The sequence below is a fragment of the Puntigrus tetrazona genome, unplaced genomic scaffold (assembly GCF_018831695.1).
Source record: "Puntigrus tetrazona isolate hp1 unplaced genomic scaffold, ASM1883169v1 S000000004, whole genome shotgun sequence".
Classification (NCBI taxonomy): domain Eukaryota; kingdom Metazoa; phylum Chordata; class Actinopteri; order Cypriniformes; family Cyprinidae; genus Puntigrus; species Puntigrus tetrazona.
In genome coordinates, this window is record NW_025047684.1 from 98,722 (window position 1) to 115,516 (window position 16,795).

Here is a 16,795-nt window from a genome sequence, read left to right on the forward strand (position 1 = left end):
ATTTAATTCTAGCTTGATAATTTTGTTACTTATCATTTTACCTCCCTAACTACATTTCTTTTTACTTCTATTTTGTATTTTTTCCTTTATCATACTTCCTGTCTTATCACCAGCGGGTGGCACTGACGTTTGACTTTCTTTTCTATGGACATCAAGTGAGACAAATCACCATAGCAACTGGAGGTATTGTATATAGACTGTTTACCTCTTTCCTCTATTAAACCATTAGGAGCATATCAAACTGGTTAGTGTTCGCCACAGACAATGAGAAAATGACAGAGATGCTTACAAGATGTTTTGTATTATCCGAGACTGGTCAGATCTTTATTGAAGTGAAGCTTTATGACTTTTGACCCCTCTATACATTTTTTCAATACTCTTCACACAGTGCTCCTAACCAAATTTTAGCATGGCAATTTAAACAAGGCAGATGTTTTAGTCACATGCTGACCATTTTCAGCTAGCAATAGAACTAGAACTCCTTTTAAAAACAAAGAGCATATTTTGCCCTCCTACAATGTCTGCATCTATTGACACCTTTGAACCACAAAATTGAGTGAGACGGACATTGATGATCTTCTATGTCAAAAAGACCACCCAGTCAACTATTTGATCTCAAAGTGATGTCACCATGAGCTTACAAGATACTCATGGTGTGGTCACAATGTGTGTGACAAAATAGAGCTTAAAGTGAAACCACACAGCATACTCACTGTGTGCTCATACTAGGTTCACAATTTAAGTTCACAACACACTCACTGTATGCTCATACTGTGGTCAGTGTGAGGTTACTGTCCACTCATCATGCGCTCATATTGTAAGCACAAGGTGGACAAAGGTGGTGACATTGTTTTAATGCCCAGGGAATCTTACAATCAAGAGGTGCAACACCAAATCTATTTGTGCCAATTTAAATGGGGATCCTACTCCTATAAGAAAGAAAAGTTTCCAGGTTACACATATAACCATATTTCCTCAAAATTTTGATAAATATCGATACAACACTTTATGGGGATGCCCTACTGCGTGTCGGCTCTAAATACGTGTGCAATCAGTCCAATGAGAGGATGGGACATCATGGGCGGGTGATGTCATTGGCCAGGAAATTTTGGCGTGCAACCAGCTTGAGCTTCTTACTGTCATGAGACAAGCACTGACAGTGAAGCTAGAAGTGTGGCCACAAGATGCAGTGTCTCTTTCCCTTTAGGAGCAATGGTTACATGTGTAACCTGGAGACTTTTCTCTTAGGGAGCTTTGAACTGCATTGCAGGCGAGAAAACAGAAGAGCCCAGAGTGACTCAAAGGTCTAACCCATAGACACAAACAAAGGTGGAGGGCATGGATCACCCTAAAGCATTGCAAAGTTTTTGTATAGAGACACCTGATAAAAAGGCCTTAGAGGCCACCACACTCCTAGTTGAATGAGCCTTGACTCTTAGATGAGCAGGAAGGCCAGAGGACTAATAGGCAACATTAATAGCATCCAAAATTTATCTACTTAGGGTCTGTTTAGTATCTAGAAAACCCCTCTTAGGAGGATCAAAACAAACAAGTAACTGGTCTGCCTTACACCACAGGGCAGCTCTGTGGACATATGTGTCCAGTGCTGTGGTGGGACCGTAGGGACCTTTGGAATGTACCTCACTCTGTGGGTACAGAAAGACCTTGCCATGCCTGGCGCAAAATCCAGATGAGAAGGGGCCACTGAGAGGGTCTGAAGATCTCCTACTGTCTAAGAGGATAATGATAACAGCAACATTGTCTTTAGAGTTAGGTGGCGATCTGATATCTCTTCGATGGGCTCGAATTGAAACCCTTCGCTCCAACACTTGCTGCAAGAAAGTCAGCACGACTCTGATTGGGCAATTCTGCATATCTTCTCTTTAAAATGAACACCATGCGATGAACAGGCTCCACTTCAAAGCATAGGCACATCTTGTAGACGTGCTCTTGCTGAAGATATGGTGTTAACTACCTTTTGGGGTAAGAAGAACCAAAGAATCTAGAACAAGGGAAACACAAGGCTAGGCTAACTTTAAACGAACAATGCAACATGCAGGTGAGAGGCCTGCTTCACAATTTATAAAACAGGAAGTAGCAGCAGAGGAAGTGATCACAGGTCATCCAGAGGTAAGGGCTCCCTCTGATGGCTTTGTGTAACATAGCCCCCCTCCTAGGAGCACCTCCTTGCACTTAAGAAAACAAAAAACAAAACAGTTCTGTGATAGGAGGTAGAACACGGGGAACACGATGGGCCAGGTCCATGTGGGGATACAGGGGCTTGCCGCAGAGGATGCCCACCAGGGCGGATTGGGCGGATCAGATGCCCACCAGTGCGGATCGGGCAGACCAGATGAGTTGGACACCCACCAGGGCAGATCAAGCGAGTTGGACGCCCACCATGGCGGATCAAGCGAGTTGGACACCCACCAGGGCGGATCAGATGAGTTGGACGCCCACTAGGGCAGATCGGGCCGATCAGGCGAGTCGGACGCCCACCAGGGCCGATCAGGCAGCTTGGAAACCTCGGCCAGTAACTGGGACCTAAGAAGGGACGAGACACAAAATCCGTGGCCCCAAAGACCAAGACTTGGCCGGATGAATCTTCACAGACACCCCCGTTGCTGTGGCTGGGCTGGACAGGAGTTCACAAGCAGCCTCCTTAGTCTTGAATGGACAGAATGAGGGCTCACAGGTGTCCTCCATAGCAGTGACTGAACTGGATGATAATTCACAGGTGGCTCTTTTAGCAGGGAAGGAACAGGGTGAGCGTTCATAGAAGGCTTCTATACTTTTAGCAGGTCTGGTCAATGAGTCACAGGCGGTACAGGGATGCAGGGCGACGTTCATAAGTGGCTCCCATAGCCATGACTTGACAGGACAAGAATGACCTGATGACCTTCACAACCGTAGCTGGGAAAACTGAAGATTCATCAATAGTCTCTTTAGCCATATCTGAGCTGGGAGGAAGGTTCATAAGCGATCTCTAAGACTTTGACTGAATTTGCTGTGGACCCGTACTCAGTCTCTGTGGCCGAGAGTGGGCAGGCAGAGGGCTTCGGCATAACTGATACCCACTCTGGAGGTTCTACAGCAGATGGCCATCTTGGGCAGTGGCTCTGGGAAGAGCGGCCATTACAGGAGTCGATGTGGTGTCCTCTTCCTCCATAATACACAGCGTGAATGCTGACCCCACAATCACTAAAGCAAACTCCACAAACTGTGCAAGTGACCCACGTGGACCCTCACAAATAAGTTGTGTTTTGAGTGGCTGATTTATTTATTTATAGTGGCTGAGTGGCCCAACAAACAGTCCAGTAAGTCTGAGAGGTAAGCCAGGTCCAGATATTCTTGGGTATAGTCCTCAAGTGTTCAGGGTGCCATGCTTGAGGGTTAGTAAAGACATTGCAAGGCACATACCTGGCCATGGTTCAGGTGAAAGGCTGCTGGATCCTGGTTTGATGTTGCATTCTGTCAAGATTGAGAAGTCTGAGGCATTTGCAGGCTTTTATTGGATGAAGGCATGGTCAAAGCAGGCAGGCGCTGAAACACAGCAAACAGGAGTATAGGAGGCAAGGCAACAACAGAATCCAAAAAAAAAACAGGCAGAGGTCGGGTCAGGCAGCAAACAATCAAAGAATCAAAGGCAGGCAGGGTCAAAACCAAAGGATATAGAACAAGGGAAACACAAGGCTAGGCTAACTTTATACAAACAATGCAACAGGCAGCTGAGGGGCCTGCTTCACAATTTATAGTCTCAAAACAGGAAGTAGCAGCAGAGGAAGTGATCACAGGTCATCCAGAGGTAAGGGCTCCCTCTGCTGTCTTATTCTTAATATACTTTGAACCAAGTCTTTTGAGCAGAAGGAGGGAGGCAGAAAGGGTAGAGGTGAAAAGGGTGTAAGTAAACAACGGGAGAGAAGGTGTTGTTTGCTTTTCTTGAAATGCTTTGTTCCTTTGGAGATACTTTCTGAGAATAGTTTTATTGCATGAAAGGTTTTTGTTTCAATAAATGAATTCCTCCTTATAGTCCTTCCCTGGTCCCTTTGGCCAAACTCTGAATGGTGCCTATGGGACCATGAGGAGAAAGACCTCGGTCCGATGTCTACATCCAAAGTCTTGTCAGAGCAGGCTGCACTGGTTGAGGGTGTGTGAGGGCAGAGTGGTCAACTGAAAGAACAGCATTAAAGCAAATAATGCAGGAATCAAATCAGTGATATGTACAGTCTCTTTAAGCATCGGTGTTCTGTGCTGCCGCAGTCTCTGGTCAGGTGTGTGACCACCTGCACTGGCTGTGGTGATATTCAGCCTGCAGGATTACTTCATGTACCAGGTCCGTTGAGTTGTTCAAATGTGAGTTGAAATCATTCTTCTATTCTGGAGGCGTCCTCTCAGTACATTCATTGACCTGCTGCAAAACTTTCAGTCACCTTCCCATAGAAGGTGTGTCTTACAGAATTTTGGCAGATCTCCATAAATGAAGGAATCATTTAGATTTGTCCGTTAAATGCAAGGCATCTAAACAACTCCAGAGTAATCAAGCAATAACTGAACACCGACTTGGGTGATGTTATGGGATAAAAAGAGGTTAAACAAAAGTTCACAAAGCAGCAATCTTCTGTGCAAGTGGTAAACAGAGTCTCCATTTCTCTGAATCGCTTATTTAATGGACAGGTCTTATTTGGCTTCCAGATTATATACTATCACTAAATGTTATAATTTGGATTAAGGTTCTTGTTCTGAGTGAATAAAAGGAAAATAACAAAATCAATATAAGCAGTATGTTTACTAGTGGTATGGAAAATTAATATATAACACATAATTAAATGTAGAAATTTCATATTTCCATCATACAATTGCCTATAGCAATTGTTTCATTTTAAAGCATTAATGCAAACAAAGTCAATAGAAAGAGATTTAAAATCTCTAGTTCAGTTTTTAATTCTTTCTCTTTGCATTTGACGTGCAGGCCAGTCCCCTAGCTTGCAACAATGCCAATGATTGGTGTTTTCCTAGGACCTTAACCTTTATGTATGGAACTATATGTAATGCAATGAATTTGAATTCTTTAAATAATTTAGACCTGGAGGCTTTTATGCTCAATACCAGGTAAATGTGTCATGTTGTTGCAATAATAAAGGTTTGCATTATTGTGTGACAGTTTGTATATAGGAGATGGGTGATTTCTAGCCTACATAATTTGTGTTGTGTAATTTAGAGCCAGTGCTACACTGGGGTTCATGGAATTATGTATTCAGTGGTCTTGGTCTTCTATGAGGTGTGAATGACCCCTTGTGGAGTCTCCACACCTATCTACTTGGTGTAAATTGGTGTAGGTGTGACCAGGCATCCTTGTGGAATTTATTCCCCAGGGTTGGCAACAGTCAATCTGAAAAAGAAACAGACAGAGAGAAACTGCAAAATTTTGAGCCTTTTTACAAATAGTTTGAAGACTGGTGGGTCTTGATTTCCTTGTAATAGCCACGGCCAAGCAGTTATTCTGGTGGATTGCATACCATCAGAAGCAAATTTGTTTTAGCTTACAAAGACATAACACAATCATGATCATGTCTCTATGACTTAGGATTTTCTGCCTGACTTTTACATTACACACAACTTTAATAACATATCCAGTAAAATTAGCTTTTTGATCAGATTTCATATCTGCTGTCATTTCAGGGATGAGTGGTTTAGTTTGCCAATACTTGCACACCTTTGTTTGTGGTTTTGTTGCAAGAAGAAAGACAAACAATAGTTTGGGGGTTGGACAATCCCAGAGCAAATGCAAATGGAACAAATGCATGTTGTTTTGATTCTTTTCATGCTGTTTGTCTGTTTGCCTAAAAACAATTTAAATTATTTTTGTCCAAACTATAAGCTGCATTTGTTAAGACTAACGTTTGAAAAAACTTTTGTCAAGCCAAATATTGTCATTGAATTTGATTCATAAATGGCTTAAGCAAGCAATTGAAAAGATAAAATCTGCTAAATCAGTTAAATCACAATCCAAAGCATCTCTAAAACCTCCTATGTGTGTTGCACTACCTTCAATATTTAAAGATTAAGTCTATTGTCAATAAGCACAGGGTAAGTTCAAACAGAAGCGTTTTAATGACGTAACTGAGGAAGAGGCATTCAGCCGATAACACAAACATGGAAGGAATCTTCACACAGGAGTAAAGTCAGCAACACAAGACATAAGTTCTTTCCTTATAAATTGGAATATCATTCCAAGAGATCCCTTGGCAGGCAGGCAGACAAGAAGATGAGCAACAGGTAAGTGTGCGACCTTGAGAATAGCCGTCGAGTGAATGGTAGGAATGGGTTATGAAGGTGTGCTGGTGAGTGATTACAGGTGCGGGCAATTAGTAATCTGGGGATTGTGATCGGGACCATGTGACCGGCTTGGGCGACGACGGTGCTGATGTGACAAAATGTTAAAATTGATAGTTCTTAATTGTAATGTAATGTTTAATGGCTATAGTCAATAGTTATGTAAGGGTCCCCCTTTTTCTGAAGAACAGAATCCAGAGGCCCTGGCCGAAGGTTATTGTGCGTTCGGTCTTTTCCTTGCGTTTCTTTAAAATCACTTATATTTATTAATCTTTTGCTATTCCAACACGACACATCTGGGCTAGTCCAGGTCTTAGTCAGCGGCTACCCGTAGGTCGCTTACCTAGCAACAATTTCCTCAGTATTTTTATGCGTTCCCTAAGTAATAGCATGCTAAGCCAGTTTGGTGACCAGAAGTCAAGATCTCAAAAAACGTGCCTCTGGCTTCATCCATTGATCGTTGATTTGACTCACCCTAGCACACCAACAATGCAGAAAACCTCAGAAGTCACTAACCTACTAGAAAAGTTATTTCAGACAATATTATAATTTAACCAAGATTAACATTTATTTTGCCAAGCAAGAATAGTTTCCAAATTGGTTAAATGTATTAACATTTGCACAACTGATCAGCAGTACAAAAATAACACAAAATAAAACAAAAGGTCATTATACCTGGTCTTTAGAAAGTACATAGTGTGGTGTATGAAGACAGAAACGCACCTTGCTCTGTTTTGTCACTTTCTTATATACTCAGAACAGACAAAGAGAACCCAAATTTAGTTGTAAAAACCTTTTGGTGTTTAGGTTCCCATGCTCCAGTGTCACATCTGGCTGGAACACTTTCAGAGACCCAAAAGGAGAACACACCCTTTTCCACAAAACACAGTTCTACCAAGTGATCTTTTCCATAATATAAGTGATTACTGGGAAATTGAGACCAATTTACCAATCGCACTGAGAGCTTTCAAATGAGACCAAACATGAAAGTGAAGAACAATAGGTTCATAAGACACATGACATATAATGCCTTATTCCTAATGAACTTTAAGCCAAGTCTTTTGGGCAGAAGGAGGAAGCAGGAAGAGCAGAGGTGAGGAGGGTGCCATAAAGCAACAGGGAGGGGAGGGTGTTGTTTAATCTCTTTTGAAGTCCTTTTGTTCCTTTGGATATCCCTTCTTGGGTTAGTGTTTTTGCATTACAGGTTTTTGATTTAGCTCCTTACAGTTAAATATTAGGGGAAATTATTTTATAGGGAAATCGGTATTGCTGGGTAAAGTATATTTAAAATATATTTAGAAACTTTAAAGCAAGGTGGGATTAATCGTGAATAATTTCAGAAAAATGTGTGAATAATTAGCCATTAACTTTTAAATACATCATTATGCATTAAATATGAGCATAGTGTTTGTCATGAAAGACTGGCTGATCAATGTGCTACTTCATTTTCACCAATTTGGTAGAAGCTAAGTTCATAAATGGAGAAACTGTGACAAGGATTGACAGGCCAGTTTGCAGTGACGGTGAGTAACAAGTACGACAGAGCAGACAGTTAAATACTCAGATATGTGTCGTGATAGTATGTGCAAAAGCTTGTCTACTATTCTACTACACATTCAAATGCTTTGGGGGGTTTTTTCACCATAAAAGTACATACTTTAAGGGCATAGTATAAGAGGTACATTGGAATGCAGCATCTGTTTCCTTTTACGGGTATGCAGTAGTTGCAAAAGCTCCTGTAAAAGGGAAAAGAAAAAACACCTATGTTGATGCCATCACCGGCTATCTCAGCTCTTTGTTGCTTCCTCTGATGGAGCTCTCCATGGTACAGAATGTGTTCAGTTCAAGGTGTTGAAAATGTATGTAACCAGTTAAAAAACAAACAAAAAATACTTCCTGTTAGAATCTTAAATTATTGCAATGCAAGACATTTGCATGGAAAAGAGTTGTATTGAGAAGTATTAAGACAAAAGTAATAATTGTAAATAACTGTAAAATAATTAAGAAAAGTAAATGTGTGCAAATTATTTAAGTAGATATGATTTTGATTATGGTTGTGTCTGAGTGATGCAGTGTTAACATTACAAAAAGGAAGCATTTGGTATTGTGGAGTAAAAAGGTTATAATGTTCTCTATACATTATATTGGACCGCTGGTTTAAAATGTAAACAGAAGAGAGGTTTAGCTTTAGGCATTTTAATTGAGCATGTTTAGCTTAGCTAGTTAATGGAAAGCTATCTGCTGGCATCAGTAACTGCATTCACCTGCTTCTCAGATATTCTTAAGTTTTGAAAATGGGTCTTAATGAATCTGAAAGTGTCTATTAATTATGATGCACAAAATATTAATTGTAAATAACACAGTCATTTTGTGAAACACAATCCAAAAACAATATAGCCTTTTTCAAGGAAATGTGTCTTATACTTGAACTGTTATTATTTTTTATAGGGTTTATTTTCACTGGAGAGATAACACACCGCATGCTGACAGCGACGCAGTATATTGCTCCACTCATGGCAAACTTTGACCCCAGTTTTTCTAAAAACTCCACTGTGAAGTATCTGGACAATGGTGAGTTCAGCTGCACTAATGCATAAAACATCTGTATTAAAAATAGTTGCATTAAAAATAGCAAATGTGCAGATTGTGCTATGATGCAGGTATGGCAAGAAGATTCCATGTGGATTTAAATGCAGCAGTTTACTTTAGTTACAAACAAAGCAAAGATTCAAAAACATGCAATGTAGGAGCAGAAGAAAATGCAATAAATTTGCACACGATAAAATGAAAATGTTGGACAATGAATTAGGAAAGTGTTATAAACATAGAATTAACAGGTATAAATATACAGATACATGAGAAAAATAAACAAGATTATGCACAGTATCAGTAAATATGGAAACAAATTAACACGTAGGAATTAGTACACAGGAAACAAACTGAAGCGAAACAAATCCTGGAAAAGTTGGAGCCAAGGGCTTGAAAGACAAATGGAGCTAGTGGGAGTGAAGACCAAAGAGCAGCCCAGTGGAGCCCAATGAGTGGAAGGCTAAGGTTCTTAATCTACGCTTGATCTATGGCCTATAGTCTAGGCCCCAAGGAGTAATACTTAATTAGGAGGACAAGGAAGACCCAGAGATTTTGACAGAACCAGCAAAGGGGACAGAGCCAGGAAGCTGGAGTAAGAGGGAGTAATCAGTCTTGTTGAGGAGGCATCTGTCAGAGACGGAGCGCTAGACGAGAATGCTATAAACATAAATCTTTTAATCTTTCCAAACACAAAATAAAAAAATATAGGTACCAATAGGCAGGCAGAACATAAACCACAAGTATTAACCACAACGATCGGACAAACTGAATACAAATACACTGGACTTAAATACACACAGGAAATCACTAAATTAACTAGAAAAAGGTGAACACACTAAGACAATTAACTGAAACAAAAAGTAGGGTACAGAGAGCATATGGCATAAGACAAAAACAAAAACAAAAGAGTCCAAGACGTGACAGCATCAGCTAATGACTGTTACATTCATTTATACATTCTAGTTTATGAGTCATTATGCAGAGTACCCTTTACAAAAAGAATTTATTCAAGTGTACTATTAGTATATTTCTTTTAAACTTAATATAGGAAAGTATACTTTGTTTACTTTTTACATCTTAGAAATGGGCTTTTAAGTCTACTTGACTTATACAAAGTATATTTGAGCTATACTTGTGCTCCTAGAATCAATATTTTCATTGTTAAATGGAAAGTGGCGCTAGTACACATCTTATGTACTGAATTTTCAAAAAAATACACATTGTAAAAATGAGTCCCTATATTTACTTTATTGTTTCTAAATACTACAAGCAAATAATTCAACATTTATTTTTCTATTAATAAAATGAAATGATACATGTACCATTAAAAATAAGTAAAATAGCATGAAAAAATAAGTATATTAAAAAAAGCCAAAAAACTAAATTAAACAAAAACAATATTCTGTACATGTTAGGCCAGTAGTTGGCAAACAAGAAACAACCCTCGAAAATGTCAAATAAATTTTTGACACATTTATATTTTTAATATATTAATATGTTTATTATTAATAATAATATTTAATATGTTTTTTTATATGTAGATGAAACAGATGCCCAACTCAAGCAAACACTGACCACCATATTGGTAATAAAAAAGTATACTTAATACAATAAACTTGAAGACTACTACTTTTTCGGAAAGTAGTACTCCACTCCACTCCACATAACCAGTATTGTTAATATTTAGGTTCTATCATAAGCCTGACTAACTGTCAGAATGCTAAATTAATGAATGTGGCTAGGTTTCCCGTCATACTATGTGCAAATAGTCCAAAGGCTAGGGTACGACCGGCTGTGGTGTGACCATAGGGACCTTATCACTGTAACCTGCTCAAGGGTACAAGAAAGCCTTGGCCATGCCAGGCGCAAACACAGGACATGAAGAGGCCACTGAGAGGTCACATACTTTCCTCAGAGAACGCAGTGCTAGCAACAGTGTGGTCTTTATGGTCAGAAGATGATCAGAGATCTCCTCTATGGGCTCAAATGGTGTTCCACAGAGGGCCTCTAACACCTCAGGCAGATTCCATGTTGAAACCCGTGATCTCACTGAAGGCCTCAACCACAGTGCACCAAGGAGGAAACTTGTCACTAGGGGGTCTCTACCAACTGTATGTCCACCGAGAGAGGTACAGTATACCTCGCGGCCGCACGAACCCTCAGGGTGGAATGAGTGACCCCTGTAAAGAACCAAGCTTGCAGGAACTCCAGCACTGTACCAACTGGGCAGTTAACTAGGTAAAGATGGCGTTGTCTACAACATGAAGTGAAAAGTTTTTGAATGGTGCTACAAGTATTAGACTGTGCGCTGCCCTGGCGTGCACGCTCCAGAACTCTGGGAAGCAGAGCGATTGGGGGAAAGGCGTACAGACAAAGCCATCCCCTATGTTCCCTGCTAGCAGGACCCACGAGGCGCTTGGCAGGGGCTCCCACACCGCCAGGTGACCCACTAAAGGGAACCAGTGTCTCAAGACTGGCATATCTGGAACACATGGGGCTGCTCCGGCTCAGCAGCCCCTGCATCTACCTCACCCTCGGTGGAAGAGAGAGCACAGTATACCTTATTCAAGATTTTTTTCTCAAGAACTCATCAACGCACGTCGATTTCACACAAAAGACATTGTCATAGCAGCAGCATTGTCCAATGCGATCCTCGCGATCACAATCGCCGCCATGCTTCAGCAGCAGTGGGAGAGATCTGTAAGCTTTCGCAGGACAAGCTCCTTGGAGCCCCATCAGCCCCTCGAGAGCTGACAGCAAGAGTTCCGCTCCCCATGCTGCCCATAATGACAACCTGCTTGTGCACAAAATCACTAAATCTGGTGAGAAAGGAAGAGGATAGGAGATCGCAGGGCTGGCACATGAGGAATTCCATAACGCATGCACTGCCTCGGCAATGCATGCTGATTTCACGTACAAGTCGTTTCTCCCCTCAGGATAAAATGTGTCATAGCAGCAGCATGCTGCTCATAGTGACAACCTGCTTGTGCACAAAATAACTAGATCTGGTGAGAAAGGAAGGGGATCGCCATCCTCATTCTTTCACCAAACCCCACAACAAATCCTCAGAAAGGAAGAGGATGGGAGATCACAACAAAGAACACCAATAAAGAATAAATAAATACAAAGAAATAAGTGCAAAGAAACAGTTTGTGATTTTTGGTTATCCTTTTATTTATGAAAAACAATCACTGTCAGGACAGATAATAAAAGTAACATAGCAAAAGACGTTAAACGTTTTTTTGTTTGTTTTTACTATATACAGTTTAATTAAATTAGCAGCTAGCTAGCAACAGCTTACTTTGTGCTTTCATCTAGTTTCATCTCACTCTAGTCTAACTTTAAATTATTTAAATTATTAAATTATTTAAATTAATTATTTTATAGGTAATTTACTACACATTATCATAGACCTATAAATACTGTGGATTATTGAGGTTAGATTTTACTAACCGCTCTTGCTAAATGGGGTAAGCACACTTACATTCTTAATTTGGATGTTTATGTTTTCTAAGTAATGATTTGTTATACACAGATTCAGATAGTGACGAGCAGACCAGTTGCTTTAACAATTAATTGGTCATTAGGTCACGAATCAGACTTTAGCAGACATGTGTGGCTGCTAGGACATTACAAAGATTTGTAAACGCAAAAAAACACTTTTACACTGGATTTTGTGTATGTGTTTATTGAAAGTGTGGTTCATGTCAGATGCATGTGTGGAGGCTTGTAAAAACTGTAAAAGAAAATAAGGTGACCTTTTTTTAACACAATTCAGAGCATGTTAGCAGAGCTGAGTGGAGGGAATTTCCACTGCCTGCTCATGGGGGTTCATGGATGAACGTTAACGTGCATGCTCTCCTGAAGCAGCGAGACTTCGCCTTCAGAGCAAAGGACCAAGTGGCTCTAAAAACAGCGAGGGTCAAACTGTCCCGAGCTATCAGAGAAGCAAAGCACACTTATGCTAAAAGAATTGCGAGCATCCTCTGCAGCTGCATCACTGCCTGGTTTGGGAACTGCACCATATCGGATCGCAAGACCCTCCAAAGGATAGTGAGGACAGCTGAAAAGATCATTGGCGTCTCTCTGCCCTCTATCACATTTACACCACACGCTGCATCCTAAAAGCCCACAAGCTAGCACATGACCCCACACTCCCTTCACACAAATTATTTACCCTCCTGCCATCTGGAAAGAGGTACCGGAGTATTTGGGCCCTCACAACCCGATTGCTGAACAGTTTCTTCCCACAAGCCATCAGATTCCTCAATAATCATACCTGAATGGACTTTCTGTTCCATAGGCATTGTTTGCACTTCATATTTATTGTTGTTTGTATTTTGTGTTCTTGCACTGATTTTGTCTTTGCACTGTTTGCACACTGGGTTTTGCACTCTACTCCCTTGCTGTTTGCACTAGTCTGCGGTTAAGACACCGTCTTAGCTCAGTATGTGAGTTTTTTTGTATTGTGTGTGACTTTATGTAGCACCAGGCCCAGGAGAAATGTTGTCTCATTTCACTGTGTACTGCACAGCTATATGTAGTTGAAATGACAATAAAAAGCCACTTGATTTGACTTAATGTGTCTTTAGATTAAAATACAAATCCTTACTTAATGACATTGTATCACTATATTCCAGTTCATGTTCAACATAGTTACCTATTTTTGAAGTGTAGGGTAACAGAAGTTACAAACAAAACAAACAAAAGTTAATTATTCAAGGCAGACTCACAACAGAGGTATTCTGTTGTTGTCTTCTCCTTGACAGGATTCAGACTTTGAACTGTTTCTGTTGCTGCCTTCCTAGAACAGGCCCGACACTTATGTTGTTGGTTGTCACCTTCTAGTGGGCTGTAGGCTTCAAACAGTTGTGTCTGTTAGTGTCTTACCCTTGCAGACCCAGACTCAGAACAAAGAGTGTCTTTTGGAAGGGTACCTTTATCCCTTCCTGATAAGGGGAGATTGCAATCTCTCACTTTCATGCTGTGATTGGCTGATTGCATCAAAGTGTGGGAGACATGGTGTGGCCCACCCTCCTTTCCTCCTGTGGAACTTATTTGCATAGTCCAAACACAAAGTTAGAAAAGTGTCACTCTTTGTGTTTTACCAGTGCATTTTCATTTACCAAACCAGAATACATCTGTGGCCGAAGGAAGAGTCCGGTACTGCCAGTGGCCACTAGGAGTAGAGAAAGCCATTTTAGGTTTGGCTGATTAAGAAAGGTACCTGCCAGTATCCAACAGGCCAGCAGAGGGTGGCATCCGGTTTTAGGACCATGACAATGGGGCTGGACCACAAAATATGAGATGGCTTGATTACCCCCAACTTCAGCATTTGTTGTAGTTCCCAACGAGCTGGTCTTCATTCCCTACCCATCTCTTCAGCAGGTTAATATAGTACATATTATGATCCTATCCTCATCTCTTTCAGATGTTCAATTACACTACGATGGTCTGCTGGCTGCTCTTTCCAAGCCTCCTTGGTGATATGCCGGGGTGAAGCCCGATCCCAAATAAGATGTAGGGAAGCATCAGGTCCCAGTCCCTTCTGTCTTCCACAACTACACATCTCAATATTTGCTTGAGGGTTTTGCTGAACCGATCAACAAGGACGTCGGTCTGTGGCTGGTACACTGTGGTCCTTAACTGCTTCACTCTCAGCAGCCGGCAGAGGTCAGCCATTAGCCGGGACATGAAGGGGTACCCTAATCTGTCAAGATCTTGGCTGGGATGCCGCCTCTGCTGAACACAGTAGCTTTTCTCAGTGGAACTGCCTCTGTATAGCGGTTGGCGTAATAGTGTCCCCGAGGAGACTTTGGCAGCGGCCCTACAAGGTCCATCTCAATGCACTCAAAGGGCTCCTTGATGGGAAGCAGAATGAGCGAGCTGGGGGGAGGAGTCTGAGGTGATGTCTTCTGACACATTGGGTAGGCTTGGCAGAAACACTTCACCTCTACCTCCAGACCAGGCCAGTGGCGATCACGGATCCGCTGGCAAGTATTGGCCACTCACAGCTAGCTGTGCTTCAGGTGGTTGTCCTTCTTCTGCTCCTTGGCAAATGAGCCCGCACCCTTGATCTGCTGAAACATGGGCATGGGCTCGTTGCATACTGGTCACTGGGTGCCCTCCGGTACACGGGAGTGGTAAAGAGGGGTCAAAGGTCAATCTGTCACTTGTGTGTGTAAGTGGACAGGTAGTGAGTTTGTAGAGTCGCGGAACATGGTCTTGTGTTCTTCCCACCAGCACCATGCAGCAATTTTTCATCACTTACTCATGGATGTCTAAAATATAAAAATCTGAAGTTAGAATATTATACACATTAAGCTAAAGTCCGGCCGGGCTATTTGCATGCTATTTGCTACTCTCAAAATATTACAACTTTAATTTCTATGATTTAAATTTTTCTTTATTGTCAGATAATTTCGACTTTAATCATGTAGTTTTTGACATTATTCTCATAATATTTCAACTTTATTCTCAGAATAATTTGACTTTATTTTCATAATTTTGATATTTCAGATTTTACATTTTTAAGGTGGCACTAAAATGCCGTCATACAATACTGTCCTATTACATCTTATGATATATGTATTTTAGTTCATTAGAAATCTAAGTCAGTTAAATTGAGAATTTATCTGGCTTTTGGTGCTCCAGGTGACATATTTGTGGTGCAGTGGGACAAAGTGAGGCTGAAAGATCGAGAGACTGAAGGAGCTTTCACTTTCCAGACTGTTCTCTGTCATAACGGGACCATTGTTTTCAGCTACAAAGATGTAAGTCATATTCTACAATTTATTTAACTCAGTTTAACCAATATCAATTAAACACACAAATGAGTATTACTGTACAAATGTTATCACCACTTAAAGTACAACACATAAAAAAACAGTATAAAAAATAAAATGCCCACAGACCACTATTACTGTTGCATATCGAATGAACAAAAACAGAGCAAATATGACTTATAATATGATAGTGTCTACTTTCCTTCTTTTGACTTTTCATTACAGGTTCCTTTGCCTGTAGAGAAAATCAACTCCACTGAGCATCCAGTGAAAGTGGGACTGTCTGATGCTTTCATGGGTCTTTTGTCTTCTCCACAATATCCAGGTAAATTAAGAATTTAATTTATGATACATTTACACTGTTATGATTTCATTGATGTGTTATCAACAGATGCTAAACGACGGACAATTTATGAATACCATCGGGTGGAGATTGACACAACAAAGATTGTCAATACCTCAGCATTTGAATTCACCCCCTTACCAAGTGAGTAAATGGATCACAGCTTGTCCTTCTCTTCTTTCCAACAAAACTGCTCAAATTAAAAACAAATATTAATTTGTTTCATTTGACTATTAAGATTAGATGTGGTATCCTGTTTTATGCTAGCCTGCCTCCAGCATAATACCTGTGAACAATGTATCCAGTCCAATCTAACATCAGGCTGTGGGTGGTGCAATACTCTTCGAAGGTAGCAGCATTAGATTGAAGTATCTGCTGTGTGTTTCTGCAGAATTCAGGTAAGGCATTTGTTTTTATTCCTGACAGCTAAATGTATGCATCAATAACTTTTCAGGTGTTCAAATGGAATTGACCGATACAGGCAAGAATGGCTGGACTACAGTTGCTCTGAGGAGGTATGGACAATCACCCACAGTTTTGTTTGATACTGTTTTCACAAGCAGCTGTTCTATTTTCAAAAGTCTTTAAACTAATCCTAACAGTATTGCAAAAGTGCATTTTTATTATTTCAACGTATTTGTCTTAGCCCAGTACGCACAATCACAAAGCACTCTTTTCACAACATAAAATATGTGTTTCATCTATATAAATCTATATATGATGTTTAAAACTGGACAATAGATAT

The 16,795-nt window shown here is 40.6% G+C and overlaps 1 protein-coding gene across 1 annotated transcript in view; it reads left to right on the forward strand.

Moving 5' to 3' along the window:
- Positions 1–16,795, forward strand: part of LOC122332132 (plexin domain-containing protein 1-like) — a 108,584-nt gene that overhangs the window by 34,453 nt on the left and 57,336 nt on the right. The window contains exons 6-12 of the mRNA XM_043229425.1: positions 114–183; positions 8,782–8,904; positions 15,577–15,695; positions 15,933–16,032; positions 16,099–16,194; positions 16,318–16,399; positions 16,505–16,565. Coding sequence (XP_043085360.1) covers positions 114–183; positions 8,782–8,904; positions 15,577–15,695; positions 15,933–16,032; positions 16,099–16,194; positions 16,318–16,399; positions 16,505–16,565 — 651 coding nt within the window. The remainder of the gene's footprint in view (positions 1–113; positions 184–8,781; positions 8,905–15,576; positions 15,696–15,932; positions 16,033–16,098; positions 16,195–16,317; positions 16,400–16,504; positions 16,566–16,795) is intronic.